Genomic DNA, 27,855 nt, shown 5'->3' on the forward strand with positions numbered 1-27,855 from the left:
TTTCCAAAACAGGGACTGTCCAGCGAAGGAGCTGACCCCGCTGGGGTGCCGCAGGGTGCTGGAGTGTGTGGGGAAGGGGTGATCTGCTGCTCACCCCTATGGCTCTTCAACCACTTGGGGCATTGTCCCCTCGGGGCCGGACCCTGCCGAGAACATCCCAGCTGTCCCAAGACGGGATGTCTGCTGGATCCAGACCCTACACGTGGATCCAGACCCTGCAGGAGCTCTGCAAGCCCCATGGCCAGCTCTGCTCCCGTCCATCTACCACGCCGCTTTGTCTCTTGGTCAAGTCCACGGAATCCCTCCTCGTCTCATTTACTTTGTTCCGTTTCACGTTTTTTTGTTGTTTTTTTTTTTTTTTTTTTTGGTAAAAAATAGTTTCTCCCTCCCCACCCCATTTTACCCCACGGTCAGCCCCCAGCAGCGCGGGGCCTTCAGGAGTCCAGGGGCGCCGCTTGCACCTCCACGGCCAGGAGCTGTCCGCCACGAGACCCCCGAGCCCAGTGCGGGGCGAGGTGGGGATAAACCACGCGCACGGCCACCGCGTCCTGTAGGAGCTCCCCGGCCCTCCTGGGCTCGTCCCCGAGGCCGCAGCGAGCCACCAGGCCGGCGGCTAGCAGCAGGACGCAGAGGACCAGCAGGGTCAGGAGGCTCTGCCTGTCCCCCAGGGGCCCGTAGCGGCGGGTGGCCTCTTTAGTCCTGGTGTTCACGCAAGCCACCTTGGCCTGCAAGTCTACAAAGGCCACGTGGAGGCAAGCCCAGTACTCCGTGTCCTGGTGGAGCCGGGTGATGTTGTAGGCGTGGGTCCCCATCGGGATGCGGGCCACGTTGGTCGTGTCCGAGTCGGAGGCGAGCGAGAAGCTGGACCAGGTGAGGTTGGAGGAGACGGTGTTGAGATGCGGCTTCCAGGCTACCAGGATGTGGTAGGCCTGCACGTCCAGCACCGCCAGCTCCAGGCTGGCCTCGCTGAGCGGGAAGGAGCTGTTGACCGTCACGCTGACGCTCCTGGTGTCCGCCCCGAGCAGGTTGTGAGCCACGCAGGTGTACAGCCCGGCCTCCCGGGCCGAGATCCCGGCAATCTCCAGCGTCCCTTCGGGGTGCACCTTGTAGCGCCCCTCTTCCACGTAGGGGACCAGCTTCACCCCCGAGGGGGTGACCCAGTAGATCTCCGGGTCTGGCTCCGCCAGGGCACGGCAGTGCAAGGAGACATCGTCCCCGTCCGCCGCTTCCAGGCGTGAGGGCAGGCTCCGGGCAGAGATGAGGGGCAGGCAGCGATCCGTCATCTCCCTGAAGGGGACATCCCGAATGTGCCTCCTCTTGAGCTCGGGGGGCTCGGCGCACAGCGTGGACTGGGGCTCGATGAAGCGGATGCGGTTCTCGGTGCTGTTGACCCAGCGGATGACGCAGTCGCAGCGGATGGGGTTGCCGTGGATGCTGATCTCCTGCAGGTTGGGCAGGGACTCGACCGTCTGCTTATGCAAGGCACTTAGGGCGTTGTTGTTGAGCATGAGGGTTTCCATCTGGGGCAGGTGGTGGAAGGCGCTGGGGTGGATGAAGGACAGCTTGGGGTTGTTGGTCATGTCCAGCTTGGTCAGCTCGGGGAGGTTGATCAAGGCAAACTTGTCTACGGACACCAGCTCCTCCATATTGTTGAGCCCCAGCTCCTTGAGGTGCAGCATGTTGGTGAAGTCGCTTTGCCTGACCCTCTGCAAGGGGTTTTTGTTCAGGTCCAGGAACTTGAGGCCGGGAACCTGCTGCAGGGCCCGCTTGGGGACGTTCACGAGCTTGTTGTCATAGAAAGAGAGGCTCTCCAGGCTTCGCAGCCCCTCCAGCGCGTAGTCCGAGATCTCCCTCAGGTTCATCCCAGCCAAAACCAAGCTCCGCAGGTTTGCCAAGGGCCTGAAATTCATATCCAAGATAGCATCCACCCTGTTGCCTCCGATCATGAGGATCTCCAAGCTGGGCAGCATCTGGAACCAGCGGCTGTCCACCGTCCTCAGCTGGTTGGAGTTGAGGTGGAGGCGCAGGAGGCTGCCGAGGCCGGCGAAGGCGCGGGGAGCGATCCTGCGGAGCTGGTTGTGGTTCAGGTAGAGCTCCTGCAGGTTCCCCAGCCCGGGGAAGCTGCCGTCGGGCAGCTCGGCCAGCTGGTTCTCCTCCAGGTGCAGGCTGAGCAGCTGCGGCATGCTCTTCAGGCCAAAGTCCCAGACGTCGGAGAAGCTGTTCTGCGACAGGTCCAGCTCGGAGAGGTTCCTGAGATAGCCCACGTCACCCTGCTCCAGCCTGGCGATGTTGTTGCTCTGCAAGAGCAAGGTCTGGGTCCCCTCCGGCAGGTCTTCGGGCACGGCGGAGAGGAACAAGTCATTGCAGTCCACGGTGGCGGCCTCCCGGTAGACAGAGCGGGGGGTGTACCAGGGCCGGATCTGGCAGACGCACTGCGGCGGGCATTTCACCTTCCAGGGCACGATGGGGATGGCGGCGGCGGCCACCACGCAGAGCAGGAGCGAGCTGGTTCGGAAGGGTCTCATCTTCGGCTGGTGGCACCGGCTTCTTCCCAGGCAGGAAAGGCTCACGGGGAGCATCCGGAGCAGGGCATGGGGCGACCGCGGGTGGGCACGGCGTCCGCAGGAGAAGGTGCCCCCGGGGGAAGCCCTCGCACCGATCAGCCCCCGCTGCCGGCTGCCCTGCCTGCCTCCCCCCGCCGAGAGCACATAACCCCCCGCCCGGGGCCGGTCCTCTAATCAGAGCTTCACCTCCTCTTTTTCCCCAAAAGGCTCATTTCGGGGCTCTGCTGCACCTTCCAGGCTGTTCCTCGAGGTCATTCCTGAAAGAGGCCAGACAAGAAGCTGTGTTAGGGGAGCCCCTGAGCACGTGGCAATAGCTGGAGAGGCAAAGCGTTGTGCAGAGGATCTCCAGCACCCTCCCCAAGACAAACCAACATGCCAATTTAATCTTTTTTTTACATCCATAGCATTGCCTGCCCCTCCCAGCACAAGAGATTCAGGTGTTGGCCCTGGTCGCTCGGCCCAGGGCTACCAGCAGCCCCCTGGACCTCTCAGCCCCATATCACCCTACACCATCCCAGCAGTCAGCACCCCATCTCTGCGCAAACTTGGACCTTAGGGCTTGAAGGAGTCGATATTGAGGACGCTGGGGGCCCAGAGGAGTGATGCTGAGTGGGCAGCCAGGCTTGCCAGAAGGAGCAGTAAGTGAGCACAACAGGGCTGTGACATCCAGAGCACCGCAGCAAAACAGAACACCCCCAGGGACCTTTCTGTGGCCCCTTCTTCCTCTTTTGCTTCTCCGGTAGCAGGAATTGGTTAGTCATTAGCACGCAAGGAGCAGCTGGTGAGCCGTGCTGCCAGCAGTGGCCAGCAGCAGAGGGGACAGCGGGGTGTCCTGGCACGGGGAAGCCCACCCTGATGCAGCTGCTCTCTGGGCAAGGCTGCCTGGCCCCTGCCTCTCTCCAACCTGCCCTGAACTCTGGACGTCTTCAGCAGAGAAAAACAGAGGGGCAGAAGGAGGGAGAAGCCCCTCAGCAAGCAGCCTCACACCTTGGAGCTGCCTCTTCTCCAGGAAAAAGCCCCCCAGCCCTTTGGCTCCTCTTAAAGCTCTGGCGAGATCCGATTTCCCAGGAGCAGAAATCCCCGATCGGGCTCACTGGAGGCTCCTGGGGGAATAGAGAACCCCCCCGACCCCGTCCATGCTGGGTGTGATCCTGGCATCTCCTGCCAGAGCAGGAGCAGGAGCTGGAGCCGGCCTCATCCCCACCTTTGATTTTCCGATCTGCTGCCGCACTCCTGACCCATGCTGACACAAATCAAACCAAGCCCCAAAGCTTTTCCCTGTCTTAAAAGACTCTCGCACAGCAGGAAAAACATTAAAAAGAAGCCAGAGTAGGAAAAGAAAGTTTCTCTCCGAGCAGCTGTATTTTATCACCCCCCTGTCCTCCCTTAAAGGGCTTCCAAGCAAAGTTTATTCAACATCGACTCCTCCAAGCCCTGTGCCAGAATTGATCCCGCACACTTCCCTTCTTGCCTGCTGTGAGGGCATTGGCTTTTAAACCATCTCCTGGAGAAACAACATTAAAGAAGAGGAAGGCTGTATTGATTTCTGCATCCTTCTGATGGACCCTCATCTTTCTTTTTAAGTGCACAGGCATTTCTGTGGCCGTAAATCTCTCCAGCCATTAAAATATTATAGAATCTTTTCTCCCTAAAAAAAAAAAAATCATAATATGGAGGAACACTTTTTTATTTCCTTATGGCTGTGAAGAAGAGCCCAGGAAAAAAAAAAAAAAGCACTTGTTTCAACCTCCATTTCACAGGAAGATTCCCCAGCTCTGCTCTCCGGTGATTTCTGCGCAGGCTTTGCCTCCACCACTGGGTTTTTCACCTGTGCCCAGCATGGATGGGGCTGCAGCACTGCTGGCCGTGGAAAGTTGTGCAAGCAGGATGATGCTGCGACAGCCCAAGTGTTTCTGTAAGCGAAAGGATTGGAATTTGCAGAAAAAAAAGTAAATTTCTGCTTGGCTCTCCTGGTACCATTGGAGATGCCAGCTGAGCTCTCAAAAGGACCAGCCGTGTGCTCTGGCTCACACATGCCCCAGGGTCCCAACTGCGGCTCTTCAGCAGGAACAAAGCCACAGCCACAGCAGCTAAAGTGCTCGGTTTCACTCCAAACACACCCAGGGTGCTGAACCACACCAAAAATCCGAGGGAAACCAGGATCTGAGGGTAGCGCATTGACAGGTCAGGCTCAGGATGCAGCAGATGTTGGTGCTTGGATGGAGCTCGGTTGCTTGGTGATGTTGCTGCTTGCAGGGAGTTTATTTTTTTCCCCTGAGCTGTAGAGCCAGGGGTTGAGCACTTGCTGCAGTGCCCTGGCACACTGGGAAGGGGAAAATGCCCCCAGTTTCTTTTTTCCCCCCTCAGGATCCCATCTCACTCCCCACGCTGAGGAAGCTGCTTGTTTCTGCCTGCAGTTCCCCAGTACTTAATCAATTCCTCGTCCTCCCTAAGACATTTCTGTGCCTGCTGCCTTCAAAGCTCCCCACGAAGTGGGAGAAGTGCCCAGGTGCACAGGCTGGGGGGCAGGAGATATTTCTGCTCCTCTGCAAGGGAGGAAATGCAATGCAAAGTGCCAGGGCCAGCCAGGCAGGGCCCCAGATGGTACTGAGCACCCTTGGCTCTTCCCCGCAGTCCTCAGATGCTGCTTTCCATCCCGGGCAGAAAGGCTGCACAGCCGCTTCCAGAAGGCTCCCGCTGTCTGTGCAGTCACCTTCTCCTGCTCGGTTTCCCCGTGCAGACAGACCCAGATTTTCCTGGCGGTTCTCACAAGAGAGGGTTCAGGCCATGGATCACCAGTGTGTGCACTAGCAGAGGCACAGTTTCTACCCAAAACTCTGCCACGTGGCATCGGGGCAGGGCAACGCTGCCAGGCAGAGGCAGGGGTGGTCACGGCACCGTGCTGTCTGCCCTGAGTTTCCCATCCTGAATTTGCCATAAGCCCATGGGATTGTTTGCAGAGCCACTTGAGAGCCCAAGGAGTCCGTTTCCATCCCAGCCAGACGTGCCCAGGGACAGAGAGGAGGATGCAGAGGAGAAATGTGGCTGGAGGGAATGAGAAGGAATGGGGGGAGTGAAAGCAACACACGGATAGAAAGAAGAAGAGGGAGGGCCAGAGATAAAAAGGAAAAAGCAAGGGACAAAGAGAAAATCAGAGAATGGGAGATGAGGTGGAGAGAGCAGGAGAGAGGGTGCATTGAGCCGGGGATGGGGAGTGTGGCTGCATGAAAAGGCAGCAGAAGCCCAGAGGGGAAAAAAAAAAAAATAGAAAAGCAATGAGAATGAGAATTGATGAGGCACAGAGAAGGGAAGAGTCTTTTCATCAGCAAGTTTGCTGGATGAAGCCAGGAGATAAATCACCAAGTGGAAGGAGCCTTGGTCTCAGTGCTTGCACTGGCTGCCTCTCTCCCTCTGTCATCTGTCTAATAGCCCGGCTTCGGGAGATAAATGGCTGCAGCTGAGCCCGCGCTCGCCTGCCCTTCCCTCTCCCTTAGCAGCAGCAGCCAGAGGGGCCGACACTTCCCTGGTGTGGCTGTGCTGTGGGGCAGGAGGTGACGGAGAACCCCCAGCACCCCGAGGGGGCTTCCCCGTCTGCTTCTGGTCTGGGGAAAGCCCTCTGCAAGCAGCAGCTGTCCCCTGCCAATGTCCCCAAGGGGCAGCAGCTGCCCCATCCGACCCGTTCGTCACCCTGGCAAGCTGAGATCTCCTGCTGAGCCCTCGTCATTTTGGGGTGAGAGTTTTAAGTAGGTGCAGGCAGCAGCTGGACACGGCTCTCGCTCCCGGAGCTGTGTCGTGCCGCTGCGCTCGGGCGGCCGCCGAGTCCCCGCCGGTGGCCCTGCCAGCTCCCTGCAGGGCGATGAGAAGTGGCAGCCAGATGCTGGGGGGGAATCCCCGTGTCCCCCTCCCCTTCTCCTGCTGCCTTTTGCTCTTTTCCATGGCGTGCTTCCAGGCTGCAGCCAGCCCTCGAGAGGAGGTGCCACGGTGGGGAGCGTGAGCAGGATCCAGCACGATGGGAGCGCACGGGGGCACGGCTCTGTGGGGTCTGCAGTCTGAGCTGCTCCCAGCATGGCCTGGGTGGGACCCTCCGTGCACTGAGACAGCAATAACAGACCAGATGTGCACCCCTCCTGCATGCACGACCCTGCTGGACCCCAAAAAATAGGATTTGGGGGCAGTTTCCCAGCCCCCAAGCTCGGGTTCAGCATTCCCATGGTGGCACCCGGTGCAATTTGTCCCCATGGGCTAAGGGCACATCTCCCCCGTTTAAATCTCTGTATAAAAGCTTCACAGGGTTTATCAGTGATTAAAACCAACACGAAGTTATAGGGTTCTGTATCAATTACATATAAAACTTTGAAATAAGGTACCCTGCTGCTATCTGAAACATCCTATATCACATTTTATCAGGAAGGAGAAGCTGTATTAAATTCTGCAGGGCTTTGCTGCAACGGCTGGCATTAAGAGGCTGGCTCCGGGGCCACATTCAGAGCTGTCACATCCCTTGCCCAGGGAGCTCGGATTTTGGCACTGCCACACGCACAACACCACGAGCTGGAGGCGTTTGGGTGCTGGTCATGCATCGAAACCCAGTGGGGAGAAGGGAAGGACAAGTGGCCAACAGCTCCATGTTGGCACAATGCAGCTGGGGACCAGGCAGGGGACGTGCACGGCGTCCCCACATCCAGCACCACTTTGGGGATTAAAAAACATCAGTGCCGGAGCTGGATCCCCACAGGGGGTGTGTGGCTGTGCAGGATCAGGCCAGCCTGAGGGTGGATCTAAAAGCACGGGTACAGTATGGTAAATACATCCCGGGGGATCACTAAATCCCACGCATCCCGGGTTAGCCACTTCTATAACTCTGATACTAATGGTATCTATTAGATAGCTGTTCATCTTGAATAAATGTTTTTAATGATCCACTGTTTAACATACAATAACTGACGTATTAAATCTCAATTAAGCTGCAGAGGTCAACTCATTATCTGGGGCTAATGGTGGCATGGATGGTGCAGGGACGTAACTCTTGGGGCATGGGGAAAAGGAAATAAATCCCTCAAGTGTCCCTGAGGCTCTGGGAAGGTTTTTCTCGGGTGGGGGCTGCCCGGTGGCACTGAGCACTGCAGGGGATGGAGCAGGAATGGGGCGATTTGGGGCTGATGAGACCACCAGGAGGGATGTCCCTGCTGGCATCTCGAGTTGGCTGCAGCTGATACGGGCGCAGAAAATGGCAGAAATTCCTCTGTGAGATAGCTGATGCTTGAATGAGGAAGCCTGGAGGCCCAGCGCCCACCCAAATCTTCACTCTGTCACGGGAAGCAGCAGTTCTTCCAAACCAGCTAAGGCCACGATGCCCCAGCAGGGGCTGCCTTCCCTTCCCAGCCCCCAAGGGTGATGGAGAGCGGTGGTGCAGGAGGGACACACGGGGCGAGGGGAAAAACTGCACCAAGGGAGAGCAGAGCACGGGAGGGCTCAGCACCCTGCCTGGCTGGACACCCCAAGGGGACCTGGCTCCCCGGGGGGCTCCAATCTGCCCCCGCTGCCCACGGAGAGCTCAAAAGGGACGCGGGTGGCTCAACCTGGTGCCGGGGGTGAGGATTTCTCCATCCCCATCCCAGCCCCATGCTGGGGCTGCAGCAAAGCACCGCAGGCTTGTTCTCCCGAGATGCTGAGCCCTTATAAACCCGGTGGGCAGGGCGATGCCTTGGGAAGCCAAAACCCTTCTGTTTCTGCCCTGTCCAACGGGGCCGGGACCGCTCGCACCTCCGAACAAGCTGCTTCAAGCCCTCGGGATGGAAAAGCTGCCGCTCCGTTCAGAGCAAAGATCTGACCGCAGACCTCGGCGAGGAGTTTTGCCGCCGCGTCAGAAAATAACCCGCTAAATAAATAACCACAATCCGCCGAATCCCCCCCGGTACCGTGGCAACCGAGCCTCCCGCACCGGCCCCAGCATCCCTCATCTGTATGCTTTGTCACGGCCCCGCACCATCCGCCGGGTTAGTGCCATGGCAACGCTGTGGTCTTTAAACACAGGAGTTTGTGCTGTGATCGCAAACAGCATTAGGCAATTTAATTAAGCAGCTGGCAAAGGAAAAACTTTGCCTGTTTGAGGCGTTTTATTAAATTCTCTCGTATTATGCAGCTCCGCATCCTCGCTGTCTGGTTCGAGGGATGGGAGGATGCTCCCGCCCCGTCCTTTCTGCAGCCCCAGCCCCGGCACAGCAAACAAACAAAGCCGTGGGGGGGTGCGGAGTGGTGGCGTGGGGGGACGGGTGGGAAAACCCTCGTGGGTCCCTGCAGCTCGTGCTGGGGCTGCTGCCCTCCCCGGCATCAGCAGCGAAGGCGCCTGCTCCAGCCCCGAGCTGCAATTTGGGGTTTTCATCCCCCCCCAAAAAAAAAAACACATTTAAGCGAGGCAGGGAGCAGTGTCTGAAGGCAGCGATTTGGGGCTGCTGCTGCTCTGGCGACTTTTCTGGGTGTTTCTTCCCTCGGTTAAGCCGTGCTTTGTGCAGGGAGAGAGGCAGGGATGCTGTTTCTGGGCCTTCTCCCACCTCTCTGCTGGCAGGGAGGATGATAGCGTTATTTCTGCTTGTCTAGGAGGAAGCCGGGAGATAAAAAAGCTGCCGGGGAGCGAGCAGAGCAAACAGCTCCTCTGGCTGCACCTCGCTATCGCTCTGATCCACCCGGAGCCGGCGGCAGGAGCAGTGCCCGCTCCTTATCTGGATGCTTCTCCCCCTCGGCTTTGGATGTTTTTTAATGAGGAGGGCTGGGAAATAAGCCTGTTGTTCCTATTCTCTGCTCCCAGGCTCTGGAAGGGTTACAGCAGCTCTGTTCGCCTCCGAAAAAGGGCTCACAAGTGCCCAAGGCTGCTCTGCCAGCCCCCGAGGGTCCCGCGGGGCTGTGCACAGAGGCACCCACACCTTCCCTCGTCTTTGGGAAGCCCCAGGCCTGTTAGAGGGGAGAAGCAGCCCACAGCTCTCTCCTTTTGGCTGGGGAGCCCTGGGGCCGCCTGGTTTTATCGCTGAGAATCGCAGGGCTGGTGTCCAGCTCTCAGGGTTAACCGGGGCGTTTGGAAACGGCCAGAAAAAGCCAAGTGGCAAAGCTGGCTGGTCGCCACTCTGGGTAGCCAGAATAAATTCGGGGTTGGGAAAATGGCTTCTCAGCCTAAGGTCGGAGCTGGGCTGTACTTTGTCCTGTAAATTTTGTGTCCCTAACAAAAAGCCGTGCTGCGTTGGATGGCATCTCAGTGCATTTTTGGATGCTTCTCAGCTGACTGGCACCGTCCCCGGGCTGCAGCAGGCGCTGAACCCCAGCTGTGCGCGGCCTCTCCAGCGCAAACCCCTTCCTCCTCCTCGTGTTCACACTTCAAAAAGTCCAAATCCAGCCCAGAGAGGGGACGATGGGTGAGGCAGGGTGGGGAAGGGCTGCCAGCAGCCCCTTCCACCCGGCAGGAGAGGCTGCTGCTGAGCGCAGGCTCTTCCCCTGGCTCAGCTCTGCTGTTTTATTTCTCCCCCAGTAATCCCCGCCTGCCTTTTGCCCTTTCCAGCCGTTGCTGCACCGTCACTGTTTCCAGCGAGCTCTCTCCCAGCTCTTCCTCCCGAGTGGCAACAGCTCACTGAGAGCCCTTCACCCTGCCGAAACCAGCGCTGAGCCTCTGAGAGCCTCGCGCAGGGCTCCAAATGCCATTCGGCTTCTTAATCACCCGGAGGCTTCAGAAAATGCTATCTACAATCAACAAAGCTCAGAGCAGAGCGGCGCCCAGCACCTCCCCGCGGGCAGGATGAGGACCCTGGGCTCCCACCCCTGGGCTCCGTGGGTCTGGATCCTGTGTGGGACCCTCACCCTTGGGGAAACGCTTTGGGGAGCTGCTGCAGTGCGCACCCTGTGGCCTTTTTCCACTGCATTTTCACACCAGGACCTTGTTCTCAAGGCTCACTGGCAGGCTGGAGGACAAAACAAAGGTTTTCTTCCCCAGCTTGGCGTGCGCCACGCGGCAGCAGGGAGCTGTGCCGCAGGCAGAGCCTGTGCCTGGCACCGCCGTGCTGCGGCCGGCAGACAAACAGCCCCGGCGCTGTAATGAGCTCCCCCGTTCCTCCTCCCCGCCGTGCTGCTCAATTATTCAGGCGAGCTCCTGAACTGCCTGGAAAACACCTCCAGGTCTTTCCTAATGAGCTCGCCACAGACCCAAAGTCCGAGGTTTGGGAGCAGGGAGAGCCAGGTCCTGCTCTGACACGCAGGCACCGAACGGGAGCACGGCGAAAAGGGGGGATGTGACGGGGCAGCGCCGTGCCCCCAAAGGCTGCCGAGTGGCTGTGGGGTCCCTACAGGAATGGGCACAGTGGATGCAGCCTCGATTCTTGCATGCTAATGTCACTGTGCCATTAGCAGGGCCCTTTTTTTCTGCTGTTTCCTGGCATTTTCTGGTGGCAGGCTCCCACGTCTGACACCGCTGCTGCCACACAGCTCCCCGGGGCCATGGGAGCACCAGGATGGGAGGAGAGGAAGGGGCAGCAGGGCTGGGGGCAGCAGCCGAGGTGTGCATCCTCCTGGGAGGGGGGACTTGGTCTCGGCCAGGCTGGCCGTGAAGCCAGGGCTTTAACGTTTGCTTGGCAGCTCCCTCAAGGGGTTTAAGTCTGCAGTCTGCTGCCTGTCAATGGCCTTTTGTGCTGGTGCTTTCGGGCTATGGGGGGATGAAAATGAACACGGAGAGAAAATGGTGGGGGAGGAGGGAAAAGAAAGGAGAGCGAGACATCCCCCGTGGGCTGAGGCACTGCACGGGCTGCCCCCACTCCTCAAATTCCCACCCAGCTTTCATCTGCAGGAGGATTTCCCACAGCTGCTGAGCTCTTCTACAGCCTGGGGAAAGCCCCAGGTGTCTGAGGGGACCCAGGAAAAACAGATAAATCCCTAAAGCAGCAAATCCGGGAGCCCTCCAGCTCTTTGCCCCAGCACTGAAGGCAGGGGCAAATGCTCCAGTGGACCCCTCTGCCTCGCTGCTCTTGTTTGGAGGACGTTTTCTGCAGGACCTCAAGGGACAGCACCCATGGGTGACAGCATGGCTTGTCCCAGTCCGGGTTTCAGGGAGGAGGAGGGATGCCTGCGAGCTGATACCGAGCACATCAGAAACCGAGCGAGACAACCCCAGGCTGGTTTGCAGAGTCCTGGCCTGGAAAGCGGAGCAGACGCGAGTCCCAGACGGCCCCGTCAATTCCAGCTAATAAAAAGGATATTTCACACATCAGGCACTTCGCCGACACGTTAATGAGAGCAAACAAAGGCTCTGCGATGCAGATTAGGGGATGCAGAAGAGCAGCTCCCAGGACCAGCACCGCTGGTCGCAGCCCACCCAGTTGGTTGCCGTGGCCAGCCCGGTCCTGGGGGGCACCCATGGGAGCACCCAAGGGACTACGGCCAGACCCTGCCCCACAGCAGCTCCGTGAGGCTGAAAAAGCAGCGGGGAGACACAGGGTCCCCAAAGCAGCCCCAAATGGTGGCAGTGGGAGCGCTGTGCTTCCAGTGGGAAGAGGGGTGCTGTGACCCCAAAAAGCTGCACCGTGCAGGATGTATTTCAGCCTTATCACATCCAGACCCATCCTCGCTGGGCCACGGGATGGGAAAGTAAAGCAAAGACATCGCCGTGTAACCCCAGCACGTAACGCAGCACGGCAGAGGTGGAGCACAGGATAAAGAGGGAAGATTCCTCCCTGATCCAGCCTGGGATCAGCGAGGGCTCCTCCTGCCCCGCACGGTGCCCACAGGGAGCAGAGGGAATGGAGCTGGGCAGTCCCAGGTTCAGGGGGATTTGGGGTTTGCAGCTGATGCTCTCCTCCCTGTCTCAGCCCAGGCGCTGGGAAGCAGCAACCCACGAGGCAAACGGGGCTCAGAATAAAAAAAAAAGATGGCAAACTACAACACAAGTGGACTCCAAGCCAGGATCCTGCCTTTGCTTCAACTCCAGGGACGTCCTGAGCTGCAAACTCTGCTAATGCCAGATAAAAACGGAGTCCTGCTGCTTCCCCCATGGACTATCCAGAAAGGGAACCATCGCTAGAAGGGTTAATTTCTTTCTTCCCCCCTTCCCCTTTCCTAAAGGGGAGATTTCATGCCATGCTGAATAAATAAAATAATGTGATATTACAAAAGACTGCAGCACAGTGTATTAGATAGCACAGCACCGTTGCAGGGCGTCTGTCAGCACCAATCACCGTGACTGATGACTTATCAAGAATGGACCTGACATTTCCAAATGAGCTGTTTTGATAGAGTTGTCATTCAAAGGGGATCCGAAATAAAATAATAATAATAATAAAAGCACCGGATGGGAACAGGAAGGGAAAATGGGAAACGTTGGCTGCCTCCGTCCCACCTATTTCAGGGCTCCCAGCTTGGCAGCGAGACGGGTTGGTGTAGGGCACAGGCAGTTCAGCGGGGATGTACGCAGGGTCCATATGGCTGGGGAGAAATCAGCCTCGTCCTGCCTCCAGAAGCAAAGCTTTGCTGAAACACAGCCCCAGCCTGAATTTCCCCTTCCAGATCCAGCACACAGCCAGGCTGCAGAGGGACGGGGGCGACCTGGCGGGGCAGGGCTGGCATGCTAATTGAAGCAGGGGTCGCGCAGCCCTGTCCTTCCCCTCAAAGGGCTTTTAAACCCTCGGAATTTCGAGATAATTAGGCATCTACATGTTTTGTGAAAATAGCCAGCTGGGAAAGGCTTCGGCAAGCATTTATCCCCCTACCAGGAGCTGAAGATGTTGACAGAGCAGCCCAGCCTGACCGCAGCGTGCTCCTCCGGGGCTGCTGCAGCTGCTCGGCATCAATCGGCACATCCACGGGGCTGCAATCGCTCCCACACCCGTGGCACAGCGTCACGGCCCCGTTGTGCTCGGGCTGCTCCCAGGACAGGGGCTGCAGCAAGGGGCAATGCGTGGGGAGAGCCTTGCAAAGCAGCCAAACCCTAGGGATGGGAGGGAAAGGCGCTGCTGCGTCCCCTCGCTTTTTCCTCCAGGTGCTCCAGCTGCTTGGGGAGCCTTCCCTCCCCTGCAGGGTTGGGGGGCTTGGAAATGCCGCCCCCCAGGGCCAGAGGCAGCTGAGCACAGGGCAGGGCGGTGAGGGTGTTTCCAGCGAGCAGGAGCAGGGCTGGGGGCACATCCCCAGGGTGGGTGCATCTCCACCAGCACCCCTCTGTGCTTACATGGCTGGGAGATTCGTGGGGGAAGAAACAGCCCGAGATCAACTCATCACCATTGTTGGAACTGGTAAAATATTTTTTTTTCCAAAAAAAAAACACACAGAAAATCCCCCTCGGATGAATATCTCCGGAGATATTCATCCATTCGAGTGCCGGAGGCCCAGAGAGGGGCTGTTTTGGGAGGAACTTTCAGGTGGGCCATATGGGTCCAAAAGGACAGTAAAACAAATAAACCTGGTGCTGGATGTAGGCGTGTGTGTGCATCCGTACGCATGGTAAGAGAAGAGAGAAATTCAAAAGCAATTTTCAAGTAAAAAAACTGTTTGGGAACAACACGCCAAGCTCTTCCTCATACTGCAGAGCAAATAAAAGGACTTTGCCTTTCCAGTGCCCTCCTGTGGGGCAGGGAGGAGAGGGATGAGCTCCCCCTTACACCACCCAGGCGTTGTGGCCAGGCTCCCCCACAGCTGCACACGCAGATTTACAGCCCCAGGCTCTCACAAATGAAACCACCACGGGGAAACGCTCCCCAAATTTCACAGGACGGGCTCACCGCTCACCCACAGCCGCTCTGCCACCAAGATCCTCCCACCAGCTGTGAAATATCTGCAACGAGCCCCTCAAGTTATGAGAGTTAATGAGCTCAGAGCCCAACTTGCACATCTCCAACTTCTCAGCACAGCGTCACCGCTCAGCACCCCCCACCACCGCCCAGCACCTGCCCAATTAAGCTCACGGCTCCTGGGTGGCTCTGACGGGGTCCTCCTGGCCCTGATGAGCCCCCATCGTTAGCTAATTACTGCTCACAGCAGTGCTGTCACCTCTCCCCAAGCTGCCACTCGTCAGCTCGGTGACAGCAGGAGCTGTGCCGGTGACCCCGAGATGCGCAACGCCGATTCGGTCAAATTTGGGGAATTTTGTGACCCTCTGTGGCTGAGCAGGGCTGCACTGCTCCAGCTGGGGGCACGCTCACGGGAACAAAGGGGTCGGATGCCGGGGTCTGAGGGTTTGAGGGGACAGCCTGTGGGTTGCAGACCCTGCAGTGGGTGCAGACAGAGTGGGATGCGCGGTGCCGGGGATGCAGGAGGGAGAGGCAGGGATGGTGGTGTTGGGGATACGGCCGGCTTTGGGCCTTCCAGGAGAGATTTTAATTGTTTCTGGCTTCGGACAAGCCAGGCTTTGACCTCAATTATGCAAGCAGCTAACTGAAAAAGGCTGAGCCCAAGGTGTCTGCGAGGCACTGTGCTTCTAACCCCAGGCGAGGGCAGCGGAGTGCGCTGGGGGCAGCATCGCCGCGGGCTGTTCCCGAAAGAGCCTGAAGAAATGGGAAAACATAAATCTGGTGGCAGGAGAGGCAGGGTCACCAGGCCACCGCATGGAGCTGACAGCTTGGCGAGGGTGCTCGTGGTTTAGGTCCCAGCGTGACGCTGCTGGCAGGAGGCTGAAAGCAGGACAGGATTTCACTTGAAGCAGCCTGGAGAGGCACCGCGTGCTCACCCCAAGTTCCTTGCCACCCCTCCACCCCAAACTGGAGATGGTGTTTTTTCCCTGAGACATTCGGTTATGTAGCTAGCACTTAATCTTCATCTCACTAACATGTTGCTGCTGTGGGTTTTAATAGGGGAAGGCTCCAGGGCTGCAGCACGCCGCAGGGGAGCCAAAGCCCAGCATGGGGCTCGAGGGCATGCTGAGCCTCGACCTCTCAGCCTTTGGATGAGCTCTGAAACCAGCTTTCTGTTCATCCAGAGGGCACAGAAAGTCTGTTTTCCCTTTAAAACAAAGCCACTAAAATTGATGCTCAGGCCATATTCAGGTGATTCCTGCTTGCAGGCAGCTCCTTCCCCCTGCAGCCTCAGCTGGTGCTATTAAAGAGCTGCCCCCAGAAGAGGCTCGGCTCCCATTAGGACAAAGGAGCCCTCTCCTTGGTGCTAAAATTAAAATTTGCAGCCCCTGGGGGTTGGGAGTAGGGCAAGCCGTGTGTGGCAGAGCTGCTGCCAGCTCGGGAACATTTTGCTGTCTCTTTGCCCTGCGCTGATCAGAAGATGCATGGAAGATGCAGAGCAGGAGGGGGCCGGGTTTCTGGGAGCTGAGCGATGCAACACGCAGACAGACACAGCTCCCGAGGCTGCTGCAGCCTGGTGACAATTCGGGTGCCTGCTTTGCACCGAGGATGGAGGCGAGGGGAGCATGGCTGCGTGCACAGGTCTGCAGAAAGTAGCGGGGGAGTTTTGCAAAGTTGACCAAACTCGGCGAGATTTCTCATCCCAGCCCTGCCGGGCAGCACGCAACTTCCAGCTGAGGCTACGCCACCGGCTCACTTGGTATTCAAGACCCAGCCACCTCCTTCTTCAATCTAAATTAAGTATTAAAGTGAAAGGCAATTCTGGGAGACGCCGAATTCATTAGGAAGCATGGCTAGATCTGAAAGGTGCTGCGGATGATAACACGGCGGGGATGTGGGGACGGGAGGGGGGGCCCAGACAGAGATGTACAAGCGGCAGTGAGTTAGAATCAGAAGGGGGAAAAATCAGAGCGTTATTTCAAATGAAGATTAAACGACAGCCCCCCGCTTCAAAGGGCAAGCAGGAGAGGCTAACAGGCTGTGACAAACCAGAACGCACGGACACAGGCAGCCAATTCCCTTTAAATAAAACTTTTATTGGCCATGATGTCTGAAAACAAGCAGCACACAATAAAAATTAATGTTTTCCCCTGCCTCCCCGGCACTCCCCAGCCCGGGAGGGCCTCGGATGCTGAGCCCCCCTCGCCGTGTCCCCGCTGCGGTGGGGAGAGCGGTGGGGCCGTGGGAGGGGGAGCGAGACGGAATCACTTAGCCTTCATTAGGCCAAATTAAAATCAGAACTGAGATGACAATTACAATTTGTGACCGGCTAATTGTTCGCCTCAGAAGCTGATCATTGCGCAGATTGGGGAAATTAATTGTTGGCGATCCCAGGTGGGCCGGCGGCGAACCCTGCCGAAGACGCGGCGCCGCTGCGGGCGCTGCTGCCTGCTCACCAGCCAGGAGTCACATCCTGCCCCGGCGGGGGTCTCGAAGCAGGCTGTGGACCCCCAGGGGGCTGCAGACCCCCAAATCCTTCACTGTATTCTGACAGCAGCTGCAGGATCGCTCACCCCTGGTTTCAGTGCATGGTGCGGAGCGGAGCACCCATGGGACCTGCCACAGCAGGAGCACCCAAACACCCGCTGTCCTTGTCCCACTGGGAGCACCCGAGCACCCACTGTCACCCAGGTGGCAAAGGGTGACACCAGATGTCCCACAGATGTCCCTTCCAGTCCCTTTTTTTTTGCTGGGACTGGGAGCATTGCAGCCGGGGCTGAGCGCCGTGTCAGCCCAGCTCCCATCCACCGAGCCCACCCCTGCAGAGCACCCCGCTCACATTTATTTTCTCTCTTCTTTATCCCCGGGGTGCTCGGGTGCAGGGCGCTGCGAACGCTCGGGTATAATTATAGCTCCGATGGGGCTGCCAGAGAGGGGGAAGGTGCCAGATTTCAGCGGAAACGGAGACCTCCAGCTCCTGCCTTCTCCCACCCTCGGGCTTGCTGGCAGGCTCCCCGGGCACCGCGCTGCCTGCGTGGGCGCCGGCTCCCCGCCGAACTCGGGCTGGCATCGACCCCACAGCCTGGGGGGGCACGGGCTGGGCACGGAGAGAGGGTTTTCCCACCGGCAAGCCCCCCCCTTGCAATCTGCAGCGGGGTCCTTTGCAACCTGCTGCAGGCACCACGCTGGCGGAGGGGCCGCTTTTCCCTCTCCTCCTCCTTTTCCCTCTCCGCTTCCTTCTCCCTCTCCTCTCTTGCAATGCTTACAGCATCCCTCACGGACCGCAGCTCCTCTCTCCTTGGCAATAGGGGCCCAGCCCAGCCCGGGGGGGCCTTTTCCCCACGTAGATCTGAGGCTCAAGCAGCTCCCGGAGCCCCGGCAGCCTGGGGGGAGCCGGCGGCACGGAGCAGGGAGCGCTGCGGCAGCGGCTGCCAGCGCCTGCCAGCAGCCGGGCACGGGGATGCGCTAGCTCCTGGGGCTGTACACGCCTGTTGAGCTGCGACAACACGACAGCAAGAGCAGCTCATAAGACACGCGAGTGTGTGTGGTGGTTTTACAGCGTGTGCTTGTGCCTTGCAGCGGTGTGCGCGCCGGAGAGACAGGTGCACGCCAGGAAATGATGATGGACGTTTCCGCGACACGTTTCCCTCTGTTGGAAGCCGCAGCTACAGGAGACCCCGCAGATTGTTAGGGTTGGAGGAAACAAGGGCAGCCCGCCGGGAGGAACGGGCTCGTTAACAATTTGGGACAAGGTTTTCAAAAGGGCTCGTCTCCCGTGAGCCCGGCTGACTGATGCAGACAGCTCGGAAGCCCTGGACGCTGAGTCTTTGTGAAAAATCAAGCCAGTTCCGCACAGGAGCTGGGAGTGGAGAGGGATGCTTACATCTCTTCCATTTATTTCTGCATCCCTCTAATCAAATAAACAAGTAGCATGCCTAGAGCTGCAGCATGCAGGGAAAGGCTGCCCGAGCCTTCTCTCCAAAGACGTTGAAGTCCCAAGAAATGCCCATCGCTCTGTGGTGCTCCTGGCTGCTCAGACACCCGGGGTCCCCAACCCACCGGGCACATGCACAGAGGTTTTGCCCCACATCCAGCAGGCTTCTTGTCCCTAAAACCAGGAGGCAAGTGCCCAGGGTGACCCTGTCCTGGGGAGCAGGGCTGCAGATGCTGCCGGTGCTGCACCAGCCCCAGTGACTTTCCCCAGCTGGCACCAGAAGGAAGAGGAGGAGCACGGACAGTGGGGCTGGCATATTTGCAGAGCACCCCACCCCATAAAGCTCCCCCTGTCCCACCTGCACCAAGCCCTAGGGCAACATCTTGCAGAGAGGGGATGCTCGGGGCAATGTCGAAGGCTTTTGAGATTTGCTCCCCACGTGGCACGCAGCAAACCGGTGGGGAAGCAAATCAAAAATTTGGGCTCTGATGGGAACAGAGAGGAGAGCTATCTCCTGGGGAGGACACATCCATGTCCTTGTGTTGGCCAAAAAATGATAGGTCCTGGAATAAGGTGTCGCCTCCCAGTTAAAGCACTGGGGAAGCAGCTCTCGGCAGCTGGGGCGCTGGGGCCAAGCGCTGCCCCCTGCCCCATCTCCCACCCTGGGCTTGCTCTGGGCAGAAATGCTCTCCCTGCGGGGTTTTGATGCCAGTCCCTTCAGAGGGATGAAGCGAGGCTCTTTAAACTTTCTTCAGGAGGGATGGGCGGGTGGGGAGGAACAGGTTATTAAACAAAGTTGGGAAAAAAAAAAAGAAAAAAAAAGAAAGAAAGAAAGAATTCCTGAGCGTAATTAAAATCTAAACCGTGATGGGATGTCTGCTGTTATTTCTCTAGAGAATCCTGTTGTTGGAAACAATATTTCTTCAGCTAAGCAGCATCGCTGCGGGCAGGGAGTGCTGAGAGCAGGGGCAGGGACGGGAGAAAAGGGACCTGGCTCTGTCCCCGTGGTGCCAGGACCAAGGCTCACAGGGCTAGCAGAGCCCCCAGCAGCATGGGATCCCTGGGACACTCATTTTTGGGGGCTCCCAGCCTCCTCCCAGTGCTGGATGTGCAATGGGGCTGCTCAAACCCCCAGACAAGAGGTGGTCGTGGATGCACGGCGGGCAGCATCACGGCCCTATAAGTGCTCAGGCATCGCAGCCAACACTCAGCTGCCCCCTGAGAGCTTGCCCCTCATCGTTTCCATCTTATTTGTGCCTCTGCTGGTGGATTAAACTGCTCTTGCAGGAGGGAAGGGAGCCTGGAGGTCCCCAAGGAGCAGCCCCAAGGGCTTGTAGGGGCACAGATAGGGTTTAATGCCCACAAGGAGGCTGCCCTATGGGCAGATGGCCACCCATGGGGTCACATCAGACCTGCAGTGTGGGGCCAGAGCAGCTGGGGCTGGAGCCCAGCCCTGCTCCACTCGGTTTTCAGCAGGAGCAAGGTCAGGATGGCAACGCGACTGCTTCTAAGTGCCGTGAAATCAGGTTAATTTCTAATTACGGGGAAGTCTCTCCCTGGTATCAAGCTGGCACCTCCTGGCCCCCGTGGCCGTGGAGCTGTGGGAACGCTGGGGTCCTGCAGCAGCTCCTGGGGACCCCAGGACCCTGCAAAGTGGCCCTGGAGGTGCCCTAAGGACACGAGGCCCCCCCAGCCCACCCTCGGCAGTCTGGCAGAGGCTCCCCTGGGAGAAAGCAAAGCAAGAGCTGAGCTGGGCTGGGGGGACGTTTTGTGGGACGTGAGGCTGCTCCCAGCCCTGCTGGTGGCTTTGTGCCCAGCCTCTGCTCGCCCCCCAGCTCCAGCACACAGCACAGGCAGCGGCACCCCTCCAGGAAAGGGAGCTGTGCAGGGCTGTGGCTCTGAGGAATTACGCAGAAGAGTTTGGAGCCCTCCTCTCACCTGCCAAAAAAAACCACCTGAAAGCCCTGCCTTGATCTCAGGACCCGGGTACGGGTTCGGCTGCCACAAATCGGCCCCAGGTGAGGGCAAGAAGGTTTCCTGAATCTCTGAAAAAAACTCCAAACATTTGTCAAAGCAAATGCTGGTGTTGCTTCTCCCTCTCCATCCCAACAAACTGCTCCGAGATGGTCACGAGCAGCTGGGAAGTGCCCGAGCCACCCCCACAGACCCAGGTGAAGTATTGCTTCAAACAGGGATGAAAAAAAAAAAAGAGAGCGTCAATTTTTTCTCTCTGGGTTGACTTTCACCAAGGAAAACCTCAGAAGTCCTGCCGGCATGGATGGAAATCCTAAGCAGGAGTGACACCCAAGAGCCCCAGCAAACCCCGTTTGCACAGGGCCCCTCTTCTTCCCTGCTTTCTGCTGCCTCTGGCTCCTGCAAGAGCCGCTCCTCTCCGAGCCCCGCGTGGCCGTACCCTCCTGGCCTCCTCTCAGCCTCCCCAGGGGTAAAGGAAGCTGGGATTTGGCCCCTGCCCCGTACAAATGTGGGTAGGGGTCTCCTGTCCCTGCTGCTCCCCACAGAGCTGTGCCCAAGTGGGGCGGCACCGGGGCAGCTCCCCCAGCCCGACCCCGGCTGCGGCACCGCACGGGATGCGCCCGCTCTTCGGGGCTGAGGGGAGGGAAGTCAACCTCCAACAGCCAAAAAAAAAAAGCTGTAGATTACTGCAAATGCCAATAAGTCATTAGGAATCCCAAGAAAAATGTGTGGTTGCCATAGCAACTGCCATGCAAGGCGTTCGGGGGGTGCTTCGCCCCTTCCGAGGGCACAGAGCAGCGCGGGGTGGGGTGGAGGCAAAGCCCCGCACGGTGCTGAGAAGCCATGGGAAGGGTTTGGGGAGGTGGTGGCGTCCTTCTGGGATTTGGGGGTGCCTGGGGAGCCACCAGCAGAGACCCCAGGGACATTGCCCAAGGGATGGGGACCCCTGAGTCCCCCACGAACCACAGGACTCATTCTGCTACCGGAGGGGATGCAGGAGGGAAGAGCACGGGGATCTGAGGAACATCCCAGTGATTCCCTCCCTCGTGCCCCCATGCTGACTGCAAAGACCCCAATTTCCAGGGCTGCCCCGCACCCCCATGCTTGGGCTGGAGCTGGGGGACCCCAGGGATGATGCTCTCCCACCCGTGCAGAGCTGCTGGACCATTCCTCCAGCCTGGCACAGCCCGGTGCCCAGCGGTGCCCAGCCTCCTTTCCCATTGCTCATTTTGACAAATGCTTTAAGAAAACAAATTCCCCATTCTGCTCTCCCCCCTTTGTCTTTCCTGCACCCTCCCTCACCCCACAGCATCCCACCGGGTGCCCAGAACCACCCCTGTCCCCCTGGGTGCCGCTGGTGTGCCCACAGCAGCCCAGCCCCTCTCCTGTCCCCGTCATGCCACACGTGCTGTGACAGCAAGCTGTCACCCAGCACCACCAGGCTCTCTGCCATCGCCACGCCGAGCGATTGAGCTGAAGTGTTGGCTGTTGGCAGAGCAGGGGAAGTTGCTGCTCTCATCATCCTCCCTGGGAAATGCAGCCCTCGGTGGCCCCACGCTGGGTCCCCCCCACGCCGGCGGCGTGCTGCAGCTGCACATGGCTGGCGGAAATGTCACCCACTTTGTCTTTAATTCACAAACACCGCCTCCCCCCTGGGATATGGCTTTTATTTTTTTTTTTCTTTCCCCTTTTGGTTTATTCATAGGCTCAGATCTCTTCCGAGCGTGCACTAGTGGCTCATCGCCTCTTCGTCATCCCTGCCTGCTGCGGAGGTGGGGGAGCCGCACCGGGGGGCAACCCTGGGGCAGTCGGGGGATTTTAGGGGGATCCTGGCTGAAGCAGGAGGGGGCTGAGGGGCTGCTCGGCCCCCAGGAGAGCGTGGTGACCCCCTGCTGGCACCCCTCTGCAGGTGGTGCAAAGGGGGGACTCAGCCCAGAGAGGCAGGAGCTGCTTGCAGCCTCTCCGTTGCCTCCGGCTGCAAACTTCTCCCCGCTCCCCACTGGGGTTTTTAAAACTCATTTAGCTCCCTAATTCCATTATTTACAGGCTCTGCTTGAGGAGGCTGCCTGCACCAAGGACATGGGGAAAAATGAAGATGGCCCCGAGCCCTGGGCAGGGCAGCTGGAGCGGCACCAGCCCCGCGCTGCGTCAGCCCCTGTGGGGTGGGAGAGGGACACGGGGAGCAGCAGAGCCCCCCTGTGATGCCAAGCATCCCCCCTCCTTTTTCCCCTCCATGCACACCAGCAATTTTCCTGGAGGATAACGACTCTGTCTGCACGCTGCTCCCGCTCTCCGTCTCCATTCAGCACCCATAAAAATGGAAAATGGAGCAAAATGCGATGCCAGGCTCCGCTGCAGCTCGGTGTGAGCTGAGCAAGCAGCACCGCGGAGCCCCTGGGCTCCCCCCAGCCCCCCCTGGCCCCCCGTGCTGCAGAGCTGCAGCAGTCGCGCTGCCGCCAGCCCTGAGCAGAGATTTGGGCACGACAAGCGATGGCTCTCGGATGTAAACAGCCCCGCTCGTGTGGCTTCCGTGAAAACCCGAGCACAGCAGCGAGAACGCAGCGTGGCCAAGCCGGGAAGGGCTCGGCAAAAAAAAAAAGGGAACCAACAAAATGCTAAAAAAGCCCTAAAGATGTCTGGAGAGTGGCTGGTTCTGCTTAACAGCTTGATGGAGAGGTAAGAAAAGGGGAATTCAGCAGGACACAGGGGCAGCCCGGGGCCAGGCAGCTCGGTGGGACAGCCCTCACATCCCACAGCATCCCGATGGAGCTAGCCCCGCTCGTCAGCCCTTCAAATGCTCGGCACAGGGCCGGATCCTGCACGGCGATGCAGCCGCGCCGCACAAACCCAGCCCTTCCAGAGCCCGACTGCCCAGCCTGGAGCAGCGGCAGCACGTAGGAGGAAGGAAAAGTGACTCAGAAATAGGAGCCGGTGAAAATTTTCCATGTCTCTAAAAGCATTTGGCTGAAAAACGCAGCTTCGGAGCGACTGCAGCGATTTGCAAATTGGGATCAGACGCTGCAAAGCTGCCCGGAGCACCGTGTCTGAAGGCCGAGAGGACTTCTGAAGTCAAGTCAGCGGCTTTGATTAGGCATTTCCAAACTACGTTTTGAACAACTGAACCATTGAATTAAATTTAATTATCATGCTATGAAAGAGTGACGGACACCTAATTAAAATGCTTATTCCAGCATGCAACGAAGCGGCTCATTTTTTTGTAACGTTTCGCCACGAGAAAAACAAACAAAGCAACAAACAAACATTTCTTGTTCTATTTTCAGGTGACCAGATGTTGGCTTTTTTCCCCCCAGTTTTTCCAGTCTGTTGCTTTCTGGCCACGCGGGCCAGCTGGGATGCAGGGAGAGGAGGCTTCCCGTGTTTTCTTCCCCCAAAAGCAGAGGTGGAGTTAGCTCCTGTCTGCCTTGGGGAAAGGCTGGTTGAAATGCAAAACCCCCTTTCCGCTGATTACAAACTCCTGGCTGATGAAGGCTTTTAAATTCAAAGCAAGCATTAGGAAGTCTGGAAGAGGCACAGCGGCTTCGTGCAAAGCAATTTTCCCAGCTTGAACCCACAAACGGGCCCAGCTCCGTTTTGGTCACCAGGACGGACAAAGGCGGGCAGGCTCCGACCTCCCACGCCAGGTTTGGGCCCAGAGTGGATGTTTTACGGCTGGTTATAAACACCACAAAATATGGTTTTCTAATAGAGCCTGGGATAGGCTTTTAAATCCGACGGGTGGCTCTGGAGCCTGGAGGGGTCAGGAGATATCAGAGCGTTTATAAGCTGCTGGAGGGGGAGGCTGGCATTAATTCTGAGTGGAGCTGGTGAATAATTTATCACAAGTAATTTATTGACTAAGTTTGTCTCCTTTGCCTGTCTGGGTGAAAAGCGCCCCGGTGCAGAGAGCCAGCGCAAGACTTAGGCACCACTTAAGTCCCAATTAAGCCCTTTGTGAATTGTCTGGGAACGGCTCCCAATTTTCCCATATTTATTTGTTATTCAGAATTGCACGCCAAGCAGAGCCGACACATAATTCCTGCTCTGCCTCGTGTTTGCAAACAGCTCGCGGGGAGCCCCCGCCGTGAGGACGTGAGCCATGTCGGGGGGCACGGGGGGCACTTGTTGCCCAGACCTCCACCCCTGGGGCAGGGGTACTGGTGGGATCCCCCCTTCCCACACCAAGGGACCCCCATGCCCACCCCAACCAGGCAGTAAACGGGGACGGGTCTGGGGGCTGCCACCCCCTGCCGAGCCCCCGCTGCTCCCAGGGCGATTTCTGGCACTTTCTGCCTTCCTAAACCCACCCCTTGGAACAGCCTTGTACAAGCCCACTTTAAATATATTTATCACAAAATCTCTGCCGTCAACCACTGCCAAACCTGCGCATTTATTTCACCGCTTGTGAGCTGGCTGCTGTCCTGGAATGGGGTCGGTCCAGAATGAGGGGAAGGGACTGGAAGGGACACGCTTGGGGACATGTGGAAGAGCCCCATGGGATGCAGGGGGTGGCCAGGGCATGGCCAGGGGTTACCCGGAAAGGCTCTGCTTGCAAAGCGGAGTGCATCATCAAACGAAGCCTAAACTCAACCCCAACCCCAAAAAGGCCATCTCCCTGCTTAAGAGCAAGTTCTAAACTCATCTAATTTTAACGTTTTTCCATTCCCGATGCATTCCCAGCAAGCAGGAGGCAGCACTCCCGCTGCAATCCTCCTCCTCGGGGCTCTGGCGGCCAGGGCTGGGCTGAGAGCTGCAGCTCGTGCTGCAGAGCACAGGGGAGGGCATTTCCCCGGGAACAAGCATCCCATTTCCAGGAGGAGAACCCGAGGCTCGGGTGCTTCCCCATCGTGCTGAGCTGAGGCAGGGCAGCCACCGGGTACCTCACACCTCGCCGCGCCTCCTGGCAAAGGGGACACAGCAGAGGGGTGGTACTGAGCTGCATGCAAGGACCCTGCAGGGACCCTGGTCCATCCTTTCTGCCCTTTAGGAAATCTGACTCGTGCAGATGGGAATTTTGTCTTTTAGGACAAGCCCAGCAGATGGGGAGAGGCATTAGTGAGCAGGGGCAGCCCCGAAGGTGTTTTAGGAGATGCGTTCATCTGCTGGGAATAAAGAACGGGAGAGAGCCCTGTGCTGGCCCTCCCTGCACTAGGAGAGGTGCTGATGGTGACGTCTCACCTGCACCCAGCTCGGGACCTTCCCAGCACACCCCATCCCCGAACCGAGCCAGAAATTCAGGATCCCATCCCCAAACAGCGGCGATGGCTGTGGCGAGGAGCGAGGACAAACCATCTGCTGCCGGGAGCCAGCAGGGCTCTGCAAAGCAGACGGAGCCACGGCGTGATGGAGCTGCTGATGCTCTGCTCCGTGGTGGGCACCGGTGGCTCCACGGCCCCCACCGAGGCACCGGACGATGCTACAGCCCAGCACACGGTGCTGCCATGGGGAGATTTCCCAATCTGAAGGCCTGATGAGGTGGAGTGGGTTTTGGGGGGTCCTGCCCAACTCCCCCTGCCCCAAAGGGATTTTGCATGCCCTGCGATGGGTGTTGCTGGTGCTGAGCTCCTTGGTTTACCCTGCAGGAGTTAAAAAAGATCCCACCGTGCTGAAGGGGTTTAAAACAGCCAAGGAGCAGGGACTTGTCACAGGATTTGGCCCCGTCCTGCTCTGCATGGCCATTTATGCCAGAACCCAGAGGGTGCCAAGCCCCTGCTGCCCAAAGGGGACCCGGTGCAGCAGCACCCAGCTCTGCACCAGGGAAAGGGGCTCAGGGGTGCTGGGAAGAGCTGTGGGCGCTGCAAAGGGGCTGAATCACAGGGACCAGGGTCCTCTGCCAGGACAGGAGCTGGTGACGGTGTCTTGTGTCCCAGACCTGACCGCCAGTGACCGATGGGCACCCATGGTGGGGGCAGGCAGCTCGCCAAACTTGCACCGACCCCGCAGCTACATGGGGCCGGGGCTTTTACGGGCAGAAACAAGAGAAGCAACCTTCTCTTCCCAGCCTTGCCACGAGCTTTGCCTGCATGCAGGCTGCAGGAGCAGGGCTGCTCAGCCCCAAAACAACAGCAGGGGCTGAGTCTTGGCTCAGCACAGGGGCAGGATGAGACGGGCAGGCTCAGCGCGCAGCCACGGGGCTGACCACGGCGCAGGGGTCCCGGCACACAGCCCTGACCCCCACCACTCCCTGCAGAGCAGAGAGCAGCAGGGGCTGCAGGAAGGGTTAGGAAGGGTCGAGATAAACATGAAAGCAGCAGAGGGATCACTAAAATGGCACCGTAGGCTTCTCCCGCACGGCCGAGCTGGCAGAGCAGCCCCAAGCCCTCTCAGCTCCCCCAGGGGCCATCCCCGTGGCTCGGGGGCTGGATGCCCCCCCAAGCCAGCACCCTCTTCCCCTGGGTCAGGGGGCTGCAACCCCCGGGATGTGGCCAGCAGCTGATCCCCTGCTCTCCTGCCCCACCAGCAGCAGAGAGGCGATGGGTAGCAGCTCCTTCTGCTCGGTCCACGGCTGTGCCCCCCAGCCCCGAGCCCCCTCCCCGCCCATCAGACACAGACCCGGTGCCTGGGGTCACAGCAGCTGCCCCCCAGGTTTGTTTTCCCATCAGTTTTTGCCTCGCTGCCCCCGGGCAAGCTGCCCTGCCCCTCGGGTGGGTTGTGCCGGGCACAAGGAGGGGGCAAAAGTGGGTTGGGAAGGAGTGGGGAGACCAAAGGACGAGGCTGGTTCATTTGGTCCGGCTTTTTCTCTGCACCTAAATTTGCTCCTTTAAGGTTTGCCACCGGGCTTGGGCGCAGAGGGGTTAATGCGTTGGAAGCGCTGCTCCTGGCTGGATCGCATCCTGCCAGCATCCCTCGCAGGGCTGCATTTCGGTCTGAGCGGCACCAGCACAGCCCCACCGCATCGCCGCGGGGCTCAGCAATCACCCCGCATCCCCTCCGGGTGAGGATCAACCCCATCTCAGGGGAGTTTCCGAGGCAGGACGGGGAATCCAGCTCCTGCCATCAGTGCTGGGGGAAATCTCCTTTCCTCAGCCCTCCTGATGTGTCCCTTGTCCCCGCTCCTGACCAGGCGCCCGCGAGGCACAGATGCTGCCAACATTCCCTATTTTCACCCGCTCTTCCTTCTTTTATTTTTAAATGCACCATTCACCATCCACGCCAAAGATTAAAGAGAAAGCAAAGCTCTGGAAGGAAGGGGGAAAAAAAAAAACAAAACCACAACAAATAGCAAATCAGCCAGCGCTGGGTGCCAAAACCCCCATCACAGCAGCCCCCCCAGATCCATGACCACCCAAAAACACCAGTAACGGGGCCGGAGCCCCACTTACCCTTGGGCTCTCCTCCTGTCCCCCCGCGCCGTGCGCATCCGTCTGCCTGCTCCCCGCCGCGGCCGCACGCTCATCTGGCTCCCGCGAGCCCCCGCCAGCAGACAAAGGGCTGGGGTCTCGCTGGACCCTTTGAAGCGGGGTCCTTGTCCTCGTCCCGTGGGGACGGGGCCCAGGGCCAGCAGGATACCCCCTGCCACGCTCGCCCTCAGCTCCCTGCCCGGAGGCAGCGGGGAGAAGAAGCCATCCTCCCCTCGCACGGCTCCGCTGCGGCCGCACGCACACGGCTCCCCGCTGCTGCCTCCTCCTCCTCCTCC

At 58.8% G+C, this 27,855-nt stretch overlaps 1 protein-coding gene across 1 annotated transcript; it reads right to left on the reverse strand.

The window, feature by feature from the left end:
* Window positions 1–27,855, reverse strand: LRRN2 (leucine rich repeat neuronal 2). The gene is made up of 2 exons (XM_032203145.1): window positions 27,542–27,855; window positions 1–2,821 (listed from the first exon to the last, which is right to left on the reverse strand). Exon 2 carries the CDS (start codon window positions 2,577–2,579, stop codon window positions 435–437), a length of 2,145 nt encoding a protein of 714 aa, XP_032059036.1. The 5' UTR covers window positions 2,580–2,821; window positions 27,542–27,855; the 3' UTR covers window positions 1–434.

The sequence above is a fragment of the Aythya fuligula genome, chromosome 25 (assembly GCF_009819795.1).
Source record: "Aythya fuligula isolate bAytFul2 chromosome 25, bAytFul2.pri, whole genome shotgun sequence".
NCBI lineage: Eukaryota > Metazoa > Chordata > Aves > Anseriformes > Anatidae > Aythya > Aythya fuligula.

Excerpts from the sequence above, each read along its gene's own strand:
- LRRN2 (XM_032203145.1), bottom strand. The coding sequence starts at position 2,579 with ATGCTCCCCGTGAGCCTTTCCTGCCTGGGAAGAAGCCGGTGCCACCAG.